The sequence below is a fragment of the Rutidosis leptorrhynchoides genome, chromosome 7, assembly GCF_046630445.1.
Source record: "Rutidosis leptorrhynchoides isolate AG116_Rl617_1_P2 chromosome 7, CSIRO_AGI_Rlap_v1, whole genome shotgun sequence".
Taxonomy (NCBI): Eukaryota; Viridiplantae; Streptophyta; class Magnoliopsida; order Asterales; family Asteraceae; genus Rutidosis; species Rutidosis leptorrhynchoides.
Genome location: NC_092339.1, coordinates 39,793,992 through 39,807,061, shown reverse-complemented (window position 1 = coordinate 39,807,061; position 13,070 = coordinate 39,793,992). Strand labels below are relative to the sequence as shown.

The window sequence follows — 13,070 nt, the reverse complement described above, 5'->3', positions numbered from 1 at the left end:
ATTTATTATGGGTCACTAGTAATAATACTTGGGCTAATTAATTGGGCCACTAGCTAGTGTAGGGTGGGCTAAGGTCCAATAAGGTAGAAAGTCCAACAAGACTAACTATTGTGATCTAGTAAATAATTAGTTAAAATTAAGCATCCAAAAACCCAGGTAATTATTATTATAAAATAATAATTAATATTTCGCAGTCATAATATTCCGGTTACGACAAAAGTTAATCGTGCGCGCAGTTCGCGGTTTATTCGAAACGTTAAATAACACTAACGGTTATAAAAGCATCCGGTGAACAAGTTAAGTATCCTACGTACTCTAAGGCACGTTTTAACATATAATTGGAAGTAAACCACGTATATCAAGTTTCCAGAGTATAAAGTAACACAGTACGCACAGATACGCAGTTTCGCTAAATATACAAGGCACGAAAGCAAGTCGAAAAAGTCGGGTCGTTACAAAATGGGACCATAGCAAGATAGTGATCCTCCAAATTCATGTTACGTTTGAAAACTTTGGATTAATATAATGAAAGTTGATTTGGGTCGTGGAAATCTTGTTGTTGGATGGCCGACCACTAAATGGGTCACACAAGGACGTATCATATTATTTTTTTTGTTGGTTTCTTCATAATGATGTAGTAGTTATAGTGGGTAAGGATGAAAGGGATAATGGAGTCAAAAATGTTGAAATATGAAGATCTCTTTACAGCTCGATCATATTTTTTTTTCAAGCAGCCGAAACCCCACTAACAAAATGTTAAATAAATAAAGAAGATGCGTAATTCGGTTGGGTCATAGATTATTATATGTACGATGGGACATTCGTGTTTTAGATAGGTTATGGATTGTCTGTTGGGCCATGTCCCATTTAATTATTAATTGGCCATGATCCAATATTAAGTTATCGGGGTTTAGCTTGCTTCTGCATACCGCGTTTCTGTTTCTATTACAGTAATGAAGATGATGAATGATAATCAACAATATGAGTATAATGGTCATGAAAATGATATCGTGATAATAAAGATAAGGATCAGTGATGATGATGTATAGAGATGATGATGTTAAGGAGATACGAAAACATACATGATTATGATGATGTTTATGAGATCATGATGATGATATAAGATAGATAATGATGATGATGAGATGGAATCATAATTATGATCACGGTTAGAGTTATGAAGATGATTATGGTGAAACTTTAATGGTGACGATATAGAAAACGGGTTAATATAATTATTTTGAGTATTGAATCAAGACAAGCAAACTAGATCTGGCGATTGGGGTTATGTCGGGTTAACGAGAGGTCGTGGGTTTGAGTCCTGACAGATACAATTTTATTTCATTTTGGGAGGTTATACCCTTAAGGTAGTTTATCCTTATTTTTATTATTATTATTATTATTATTATTATTATTATTATTATTATTATTATTATTATTATTATTATTATTATTATTATTATTATTATTATTATTATTATTATTATTATTATTATTATTATTATTATTATTATTACTATTAATATTATTATTATTAATATTATTATTATTAATATTATTATTAATAATATTATTATTATTAATATTAATATTATTATTATTATTATTATTATTATTATTATTATTATTATTATTACTATCATTATTAAAATTATTTTATCGAATAAATATTAGATACAAAAATATATTTGATACATAATATATATAATATATTAGAATGAACACATTGACATTAATTATGTAAATATTACCTATAACCAATTACTGATTTTTGATATAATACTAACTACTTATATACATATATTAATATAAATATTAATTAATTTACAAAATAAATATATGTAACACATAATTGAAAATATAATATATAAGTAAAGTATATATATATATATATATATATATATATATATATATATATATATATATATATATATATATATATATATATATATATATATATCTTCCTTAAATAGACTTGAGTATGATTATTATATAATTAAAATACTTAAATAAATATCATATGATTAATAAATGGAATTATGTGATTATATGTTTTAATATATATAACTGATATAGGTTCGTGAATCTGAGGCTAGCCCCACACTTATTCAATGTTGTCATATGTATTTTTACTACAAAATACAGTAAGGTGAGTTTCATTTGCTCCCTTTTACTCTTTACATTTTTAGGACTGAGAATACATGCGCTGTTTTTATAACTGTTTTGTTAAATGCTTTTGAAATATATTTTGAACCGCGAATACATAAAATACTTTTATAACTGTTTTACGAAATAGACACAAGTAATCGAAACTACATTCTATGGTTGAATTATCGAAATCGAATGTGCCCTTTTTATCATGTCCGATGTTTTCTTGGAATGATGGCGAATTTATCATGTCCGAAGTTTTCCCGGAATGATGGCGAATTTATCATGTCCGAAGTTTTCCCGGAATGATGGCGAATTTATCATGTCCGAAGTTGTGCCGGAATAATGAGGATATTCTATAAGCAATTTGTTAAGGTCGATTACCAGGTGTTCAATCCATATGAATGAATTTTATGCATAATGGTTATGGGAAATGGGAATATTAAATCTAGTGGTCTATTAAAATGATGAATTTTATTGTTTACGATAAACCTATGAACTCATCAACCTTTTGGTTGACACTTTAAAGCATGTTTATTCTCAGGTATTAAAGAAATCTTCCGTTGTGCATTAGCTCATCTTAAGGATATTACTTGGAGTCATTCATGGCATATTTTGAAAGACGTTGCATTCGAGTCGTTGAGTTCATCAAGATTATTATTAAGTCAATTATAGTTGGATGTATTATGAAATGGTATGCATGCCGTCAACTTTCAATGTAAAGAAAGTTTATCTTTTAAAAATGAATGAAATGTTTGTAAAATGTATCATATAGAGGTCAATTACCTCGCGATGTAACCAAATGTAATGTATTCGTCCATATGGATTTGGACGGGGCGTTAAAAGTACATACTAAATTCTACACCGAGTTTGAACCAAAAATCCCTTAGCTTTGGTAACTAGTAACTGCCGGTTATAAGAACTGGTGGGCGCGAGTAGTTATATATGGATCCATAGGGCTTGACATCCCCGTCTGTTCCAGGTATAGAAGCCCTAGCCTGAACTATAAAACAGACGTATACTATTTGAGGTTAGTACACGTTGGATTGCGTGTATTGTACATGTTGGTTGCATGTATGTTAAAATAGGGGTACTTATTATAGACGTTAAAGTTTAGTTACCAGGGTGCTCAATCTTGTAGAATATTTTGATAAACGTTTCTGGATGAAACAACTGAAATCTTGTGATCCACCTTTATATACAGATTATGCGCAACATTAAAACTATGAACTCACCAACCTTTGTGTTGACACTTTTAAGCATGTTTATTCTCAGGTCCCTGGAAGTCTTCCGCTGTTTGCTTATACGTTATACAAGCTATGTGCATGGAGTCATACATGCTTTATTCGAGAAAATTTTGCATTCACAAAATCATCACCATGTATCTTATTTGACTGTATTGTCAACGGATGTATTGTTAAAAACTATTATATACGGTGATTGTCTATACGTAGAAATCATCAGACGTCGAAAACCTTGGATTTATATATTCGTTTATGGTGTGCCTTTTCAAAAGAATGCAATGTTTACAAAACGTATCATATAGAGGTCAAAACCTCACTATGAAATCAATGAATGATGTATTCGTCCAAGTGGATTTGGACGGGTCATCACATATTTCCTCACACACACACACACACAATATATATATATATATATATATATATATATATATATATATATATATATATATTGACGATCAGGTACGATACCATTATGTATTCATGAGTTTGTCGAAAAAAAATAAAAAAAAATACTGTTGCTGATATCATCATGATGTTATGATGATATTAGCAAGCAGCTAGCAACATATACTGTTCATGAGTTGTTGAACTTTAGTACAAGTATATATGACTATATGAGTAATGAGTAATTTTGTTAGTAATCTATAGTTAATATTAAAATCCTATAATGATGATGTTATTATTATGCTAATTACGTTATTAAGAAAAAATTACAATAAAAATTTAAGTTTGCTGAGTGATGTCATTAATGTAAATAATTTTGAATTAAAATTAAATCTTATTAATTAATTATTATTATTAAATCTTATTAATAATTATTTTAATTATTAAAATTAAATAATTTTGAATTATTTTAATTAATTATTTTGAATTGAGTAGAAAAGTATAAATGCTAGGCAGAAAGAAACCAATTTTAAATTTATACTTTAATTTACTCTTTTAAAATAAAATGACAACCAATATTATCTCTTATGATTGGATGCGGATTGTTTAATATACATTTTAGGTGTTTGATGAAATGTTCAGCTGACGAGTTTCTTAGTCGGACTCTGTGGTTTCACGGGTCATTAAACTAAATAACTCTAGCATTTACGTTCACTTAATACCTAAAACATATCATTAAACTGTTTCGTTTAAACAAACCCGTAATTTCACGAGTCATTTCATTAGTATTATTCTATGTATCAAATAATATTGTTGTACGTTCTTTAAGACAAGCTAGTGACGTGACATCATTTTTTATAACGTGAGTGACAGATGATATTATAAAGTACGGAGTAATTTATAAGAATTTTTTAAAAATAGTTTATATATTTAAGATTTTTAGACATGAATTATTGACTTGTATTATCCCATTACTTAATTACGGAGTAGTAATCATATCATCCATTTTAATGCATCGAGTACTATTTTTACATAAAAATGTTACAAAGCTAAAGATGTGCTACATTAACATGTTCCTTTATTATACCTTTTGTCCTAAACCAGTTGGTGAACTATTTATTTATACAAATTTTGCAATACTTACTTCAGAATAAGTTTTCCATTTACCTCAATGCATGGCAAATTCCCCCATCCATAGATTCATCCATTCCTCACCCCACCCACCCAATGAGGGCCTATATATACACATTCACAACAACCAAAAATTTCGGGCAAACTCTCTCTTTCTTTCTCTTTAATTAAACATATATACACCAAGTGTTCTTAAAGGTTGAAAGAGATATATAGCATCCATGGCTGTTTTGATTGTGATTATTGGTGTTGTATTGGGACTTTGCCTATTGAGCACTGCCCTTTTAAGATGGAATGAGATGAAGTACAGGAAGAAAGGCTTACCCCCAGGTACCATGGGCTGGCCACTATTTGGTGAGACCACTGATTTCCTCAAACAAGGCCCCAGCTTCATGAAAAACCAGAGAGCAAGGTCCTTCCTTTTTATTTTATGCATTTATTTTAATGACAAATTCAACCTTTTTCTTCATATACATCAAAACCCCAACTCAGAATTGCATCATTTCACTCTTGGTGTTGATGATACTATTACATGTATGCAATTGAGTTCAAAATCACATTTCACATTTTTACATAATAAGTCACTTAAAAAGGCAACCTTTTTCTTGAAATCACTACAAGAAAAATGAGTTTTAGTGACGAAAGTTATTGGTCACTAATAACACTAAATTGGTCACTAAATCAAGTTAGTGACCAAAATAGGTTGGTCACTTCTCGTCACTATAGATCCGTCACAGAAAAAATTTGGAGACCAAAATACCAAAATTGGTCACTATAGTGACCATTTGTGTGGTCACTAATATTGTATAGTTACCAAAATTTAGTGACCACTTTTTTAATGGTAACTAAATAGCATTATTATTGACCAAATATTGAGTCGTCACTAAAAGATGTCACAAATGAACATTTTTCTTGTAGTGAATACAGTATCTTACTCCTGGGTGATTTAGTCATTTCACTTGTGCTTATTGATAAAAAGCTATCTTTTTAACTGATCTTGAAAATCCCACCTCAGAAATGCATCATCTCATTCTGATTGTTTTAGCAACTTCACATGTAGTTCTTGATTTGACACATAAAAAAGCAACCTTTTTTCTTGACCTTCTTAAAAATCCCAACACATAAGTGCATCATTCCAATATGGGTATATTGTTTTAAACTTTTTTATTTTTTGTTGATGGAACAGATATGGAAGTGTGTTCAAATCTCATATCTTGGGCTGCCCCACAATTGTTTCAATGGATCCAGAACTCAATAGATACATACTCATGAATGAAAACAAAGGAATCATTCCTGGTTACCCACAATCCATGCTTGATATTTTGGGCAAATCAAACATTGCTGCTGTTAATGGGCCTGCTCACAAAAACATGAGAGGTGCATTATTATCACTTGTTAGTCCCACAATCATCAGAGAACAAATTCTACCAAAAATTGATGATTTCATGAGATCCCATCTTTCTAACTGGACTAATCAAATCATTGATATCCAAGAAAAAACCAAAGAAGTATACATCATTTCATTGTACTGTAATGTACAACTCTTCATTGTACTCTAGTTTCTCATGTTTTTTATATTTTTTCATTACAGATGGCTCTTTTATCTTCGCTGAAACAAATTTGTGGGAATGAATCTAGCTCATTTACTAAGGAATTCATGCCTGAATTCTTTAACTTGGTTTTGGGAACACTTTCACTTCCCATTAATCTTCCAAACACAAATTATCATAGAGGTTTACAGGTTAGAAAAAAGATATAATTTTTGTACCAATATATTATATTATTCTTATATAATGTTAAAAGCAAAAAGTTTAAAAATTTGATTGCAGGCTAGGAAAAATGTTGTAAGAATGTTGGGAGAATTGATTGATGAAAGAAGGAAATTTAAAGAAGAAAAACATAAAGATATGCTTAGTATGTTGATGAATGGTGTGGAGAATAGATATAAATTAAGTGATGAAGAAATAATTGATCAAATAATTACAATTTTGTATTCTGGGTATGAAACAGTTTCCACTACTTCAATGATGGCTGTCAAGTATCTTCATGATCATCCAACAGTTCTTCAAGAACTTAGAGTACGTTATATTGGATTCATTCTTTCTCTTATTTTTATTTTTAAAAATCATTTTTAAATATTTTAGTAAGCTGAAAATGATTTAAGTAAACATTCCATCAAGTGTAAATTTCCATGTGCAATTTTTTGTTTGATCCTCTCAATTTATTAAATATACATATGTTTACACGGAATTGAATTTAAAGCCTTGTTTAACTGATTATATTAATTAATTTTAATTATAATATAATATAATTATAAATATATTAATATTAATTGTTGTAGAAAGAACATTTGGGAATCAGAGAGCGGAAAAAGGCAGAGGACCCACTTGACTGGGATGAGTACAAGTCCATGAAGTTCACTCGTGCGGTGGGTTTTGATAATTCATTAAGTTTTGTGGAATCTATGTAGATTTTATTTTTCAGAATGTTTTTGTTTAATATATTTAAATATATATATTAAGTGATTCTGATTAATGTGGTGTGGTGCAGGTAATCTTTGAGACCTCCAGATTGGCAACCATTGTTAATGGAGTTTTGAGAAAAACTACCAAGGAAATGGAACTCAATGGTGAGTTTCTTTTTTGCTTACATATTCTCTATACATTCAATTAGAGAATTTTGAACAGTAGCAGTCAAAATTGGCCACCAACAATTTTGACTTTAAATCCCTCCATCTTTAAATGATAAATAGTAAGAGTTGTGAATGATGGCAATAATGCATTGCTGGTTGATTGGTTTCGTGTGTACTATTACAACCAATTGGTCGCGGGTTTAAAATTTGCTGGACAATTTTTTTTAATTCTTAATACTTAAATCATAAATAAATAATGTCGACTAATACATTACATGAATGATGATTAGGCGCCTCGCATGTCTACCAGATGGTTTTGAGTTCGAGTCATGAGGGTTTTTTTCAAATTGTTTTTTTTCTTACAAAAATCACCAAACTCTTACATGGTCAATCGCACTTCGGCCGCAGCGAAGCGCGGTTGACCCCTAAATCTTGTTTAAGATTATTTAAGAAAAAAAATATATTTAAAATTATTTAATTATGTATCAAAAAAATAGCTTTGCTAATTTTTATATTTATAAATACTAACAAAAGAATGGAATGACAATTAAAAATTATATTTCATTTTAATTTTAGAGATTTTGCTAACGACTATCTATTGTAGATTTTGCTAACGACTATTGTTAGAAAAATTCTAATTGTAAATGTATATGGCTATAAAATTTTAGGGGGGTTATTGGCGTGCTTATGTTGTAAACGATACGTTTCAATTTAAATTGAAATGTTCACTTGAAAATTATACCACAATTTAAGAAAAATATATAAAGATTCCACTTAGCTAATTAAATTTCATGCCGACTCATTTTAACTATTTTTATTATTAGTTGAAACTGAAAATGAAATTTTATTTTAGAACATCTAAAAAACACACACACTTTATTTCGAACGAATGAAGTATCGTCTTTAACATGGACTCCACAATATATACCTTCCACATGGCTTCCAGCTTGGACTACTTGATCCATGACCCATCTCATATACTTTTTTTTTAACTAAATTATAAACATGTTATCAAGTACTTTCATAACATAACATCATAATAATAATAATAATAATAATAATAATAATAATAATAATAATAATAATAATAATAATAATAATAATAATAATAATAATAATAAATAGTTTAATAATAATAATAATAACACTTTATTTCTCATTTTGTAGGATTTGTAATTCCAGAAGGATGGAGGATATATGTATACACAAGGGAAATAAATTATGACCCGTGTTTGTACCCGGATCCATATTCTTTCAACCCTAAAAGATGGCTGGTTAGTTTTGTAACACTCAATTCTAGACAAACCTTTAATCCATTTTAACCTAATATTGAATCTTATTCGGTTTTGATATCATACATAGGATCGAAGCTTGGAGACGCAGAACAATTTTTTCATTTTTGGAGGCGGGACAAGACAATGTCCTGGAAAAGAACTCGGCATTGCCGAAATATCAACTTTTCTTCATTACTTTGTAACTAAATATATGTACGTCGCAATTTTAACGTATTAAATCTTATATACTACTATATGTTATTAATTGTAAGTATAATAATTTGTTAATAATGAAGTTATGATGCAGGTGGGAAGAAGTAGGAGGAGATAAGGTGATGAAATTTCCAAGAGTTGAAGCACCAAATGGACTACATATTAAAGTTTTAAATTTATATACATAAGAAAATATTTAAAGATTGTATAGTGCAAATGATTGATGTTGGTAAATTTTGACACATTGCTAGAGAGTGTGTACAAAATAAACTTCTAACATAATAGAGTAGTATTTATTTTTATTTTTATTTTTCTATATTTATGTCAATATTTGTGTTTAATGGTGCAAGTATTCTGAGCCGTTACTGTTGTATTGTGAGAAAAGGACCAAAGCAACGAGTTTTTCATTATTGATCTAAATTGATAATCGATCACGAACTTTAATTTCCATGACTCCAAAAAAATAATGATTTTTATTTTCTCACATTTATTATAAGCGTCAAGAAATTTTAAAATTTTTGACACCAATACGCGTATATAAAGTTACTCCCAACTACTTGAGATACTTTTAACACATATATTAGTGTCAAAAAGTTCTGGACACTTTATTTCATTAACAATTTTAGAATTTTTGACGCTTATATTTGATAAAAACTACTCTAAGTTTTTAACACCTACAAGTGTCAAAATAAAAAAAAAATAAAAAATAAAAAAAAAGTTTAAATATATAACATTTTAAAGAGTTAAGAACTTAGCCCAAATAAAGCAATCTCAAAATGGACTTGCACTTGTACATATAGGCCCAAACAAACATCACAGAAGATGTCATAAATCAATTTTATGCTCGGCAACCCGTTGTCTTTATCTCTTTATTAAACCCTAGCCCCAAATTTTAACGGTTATTATCTTTCTTTAATCATGCACCAAATTACTCAAATCAACCACGATAAAATGTGATTCCTAGGTTACTTGATTTCACCAATTGCATGATTTGAGTATTTCACTACTACCAGCGTATTTAAGCATCGAACTGTCGGAGATCCTATTGTTCAGTGGCGAGTTTAGTATAGAAACAACGGGGTCCGGTGACACCACTACTTTTTTAAAATTTATTGTAAAATTTTATTTTTTTCCTTTCCCCACGTGAGGTCCCATCCTAGACCCTCCATCTCTCAATTTTAAGCCTTCCACGTGTACACACTATCTGATTTTCTTTATTTATTTATTTAATTTTAATTAGAAAAGAATCCTTCAATCCCTATTATGTTCGCCCGTCGATTAATTTCTCTCTCCAATAAAACTTTGTCACAGATCCGCTATATGTTCGTCCGTCGATCAAAACTAGCAACGATTGTTTGTACAAACAACTTAAATTCTGAATTCGCCATAAAATTACCTACATATACATAGAAGATGTTCATCGTCTACCCTAATATCATGGTAGAAGACGCTTCTGATATGGAAACTGGGTTGTTACTTAACCCTAATCGATCGGGTTTTTCAATTAGGGTTTTCCGTTGTGAATTTTCGATCCTTGAGGACGATGACACTATATAAATTTTCGGATCTTTAACGGATCCATAGAATATTACTTCCAGAATACAATTTGGAATTCAGGGTTGTCATCTTCAAGGATTGTCAGCCGTTTGCAACCGATTCCTGGTACTAATCTACCTGTTATGCAACATTTGGTTCATATTCAATATCAATTTCATTGAAAATTTATCACTGAATGTTGTAGTATTCATGATTACAAACCTTTGATTTCATATAAACCTTTGTATTTTCTAATTTCAATTTGTATTTGTTTTTAATTTCAGATTAAGTGTGTAGATTCCCTGCTTCAAATCAAATGTTTTCTATCGATGATTCATATCATCTGCCTTGTGAAATTTGTAGAACGAAACAGGTTTCTTTTTATTATTATTATTCTATCTTTAATTATATTTTGTAAAACAAATATGATTTTATTGATGGTTGTCACTACTTTTAATTATATTCATATCACTAATCAGCTTTACTTGGTTTAGCTTTTTATTTCTTCTTTTTCCCTATTATTTGCAGTTGTAGTTGAAGGTGTCTTTTCCTGGGATAGTTGCATAACTTTTTATGCTGCTTGGTCACATTGTTTTCTTACTACGTGAAGGTATGTATCTAAGAATAAGCATGCCTTTGTTCATGATGGTCATTATATTTGTTACTATATTTTTTTGTCTGTGCTTTATATCTTTATTTGAATTTGAATGTTCTTTTGCATAACTGAATGTTAACTTGACATTGTAAAAATGGTTATTAATGCTTTGTAATTGGGTTATATTGTTAACATTAGTATATGATATGAATATACTTCTCTCTATGATGTATCAGGTTTAAGGGTGTGTGAGATAATGCAATGATATGAGCGTGGGAAGAATGGACAAGAAGCATATTTCAGAAAATAATCATTCTAACGAGTTTGTTAGTTCATGTTTTTTCATTTACTATTAAATGAGTCAATGTGAGTTATGCTTTATCTTTAACATGTCCAAGTATTAAAAGAAAAGCTAGAAGGCAAAGGGGTCTAAAAGGACAAAAAGTTTACTTAGAATGCGTTCAACATGCTTATTTTCCTGATATGTAAAATTGTTTTTGTTCGGTCAATGGAGTGAGGTTTGGTATTGGAGCATATTAGCAGATTAAAAGGGAGGTGCACCTGGGTTCAAAGTTGCATTTTTTGTTGTGATCAACTTTTAGCTATGCTAGTGAAGTTGAATTCATTGGTTTCGGTTCTTCATAATGATGATTGATTCTGAGAGTATAAATGATGATTCGATTACGTGCTCACTGTTAACAATAAACATTAATCGTGCATAGGATTTGGAAGCATAGTGGGTATCAACAAACAATGGCAGTTTATCAAAATGGGAAATTAATTACACGACCGGTAAGTGTGCATTCAGAAGCCGTGTTTCAAGCGCCTAAAATGGAATGAAAATTATTCATCTGCTGATTTTTATCTTCTGATATTTGCAGTGTGACAGGCATTTACGCACGTTGTATTGCAGTGGGGAAAGACCTTTGACAGTGGCTAAAAAAGCGATTGCTTCAGGTTATCTTTAGCAACTTATAAACTCCTAATATGTAAATAGAATAAATTAGGTGTTGTTCTACTTCAAACAGTCAAATCTTAAAATTTAGCTGAAAGGCAAACGGGCTTAAGGAATCGAGCCTGTCATGCGGGTTAAAAATTGGCTAAGTTTATTTTCAGTCATACAACTACAGTTCTCAAAGTTTCAAATTATTAGTATAGCTATAGCTATTGACTACAACATCTCTTAAATCATAATCAACATGTCAATATTTAGAGTATCAACAATTCTTTAGAATGAACATTGAGGCAGCAACAAAGTACCTTCTCATTAAACAGTCAAAGCAATGACCTCTAATTGCAAGATTTTTCTCTCCCTTATCAACTTATGTATGATAATGGTAAAAAGGGCTCACAAAAACTACACTTTACTGTTTTTTTCAGGTTAAAATTTGAAGGTTATGAAGGTGATGGATCATATGGGTTAATTTTTGTTAAAAGTGTACATATAATTCATACCACCTTCTAAATTACCTTAATTTAATAAATAGATAATCTTATTGTATTTATATAGTTTTGCAAACTTATTAAACACATTAGTTTTTTATACTTCTATGTACGGGTCAAAAAACAGTTTCAAGACAGCAAAACCCGTATTGACCCGAATATATATTGACCCAACCAGTTGACTGTGTTTGATAAAAAAATCTTTGCTGCAGATTTTAATTGTCAGACTTTTCCATTAAGACCATCTACACTTAGCAAACTCCAAATTATTCAGTGTATGTGGAGATCTTTCGGTCCCCGTTGAAGTCGTCCAATCGGGTGTATTTCGGTGTTACATATAAGTATGTTTCTATTCTTTCTCAAGTGGGAAGTCAAAATGTGTGTAGGTGATGAGAAAAATAATGGTCATTTGAGTAAGTTGGATAATGCATAACAGAGGTTGCATATTTTCAAGGCAGACTTCATGGATT

General features: G+C 29.9%; 1 protein-coding gene across 1 annotated transcript; it reads left to right on the top strand.

The window, feature by feature from the left end:
* The first annotated feature begins 5,096 nt into the window (after positions 1–5,096).
* LOC139857884 (cytochrome P450 85A1-like) lies at positions 5,097–9,275 on the top strand. Its single transcript, XM_071846735.1, has 9 exons — positions 5,097–5,319; positions 6,094–6,415; positions 6,499–6,648; positions 6,737–6,985; positions 7,249–7,335; positions 7,458–7,536; positions 8,707–8,813; positions 8,902–9,026; positions 9,121–9,275. Exons 1-9 carry the CDS (start codon positions 5,129–5,131, stop codon positions 9,212–9,214), a joined length of 1,404 nt encoding a protein of 467 aa, XP_071702836.1. The 5' UTR covers positions 5,097–5,128; the 3' UTR covers positions 9,215–9,275.
* The last annotated feature ends 3,795 nt before the right edge of the window (positions 9,276–13,070 follow it).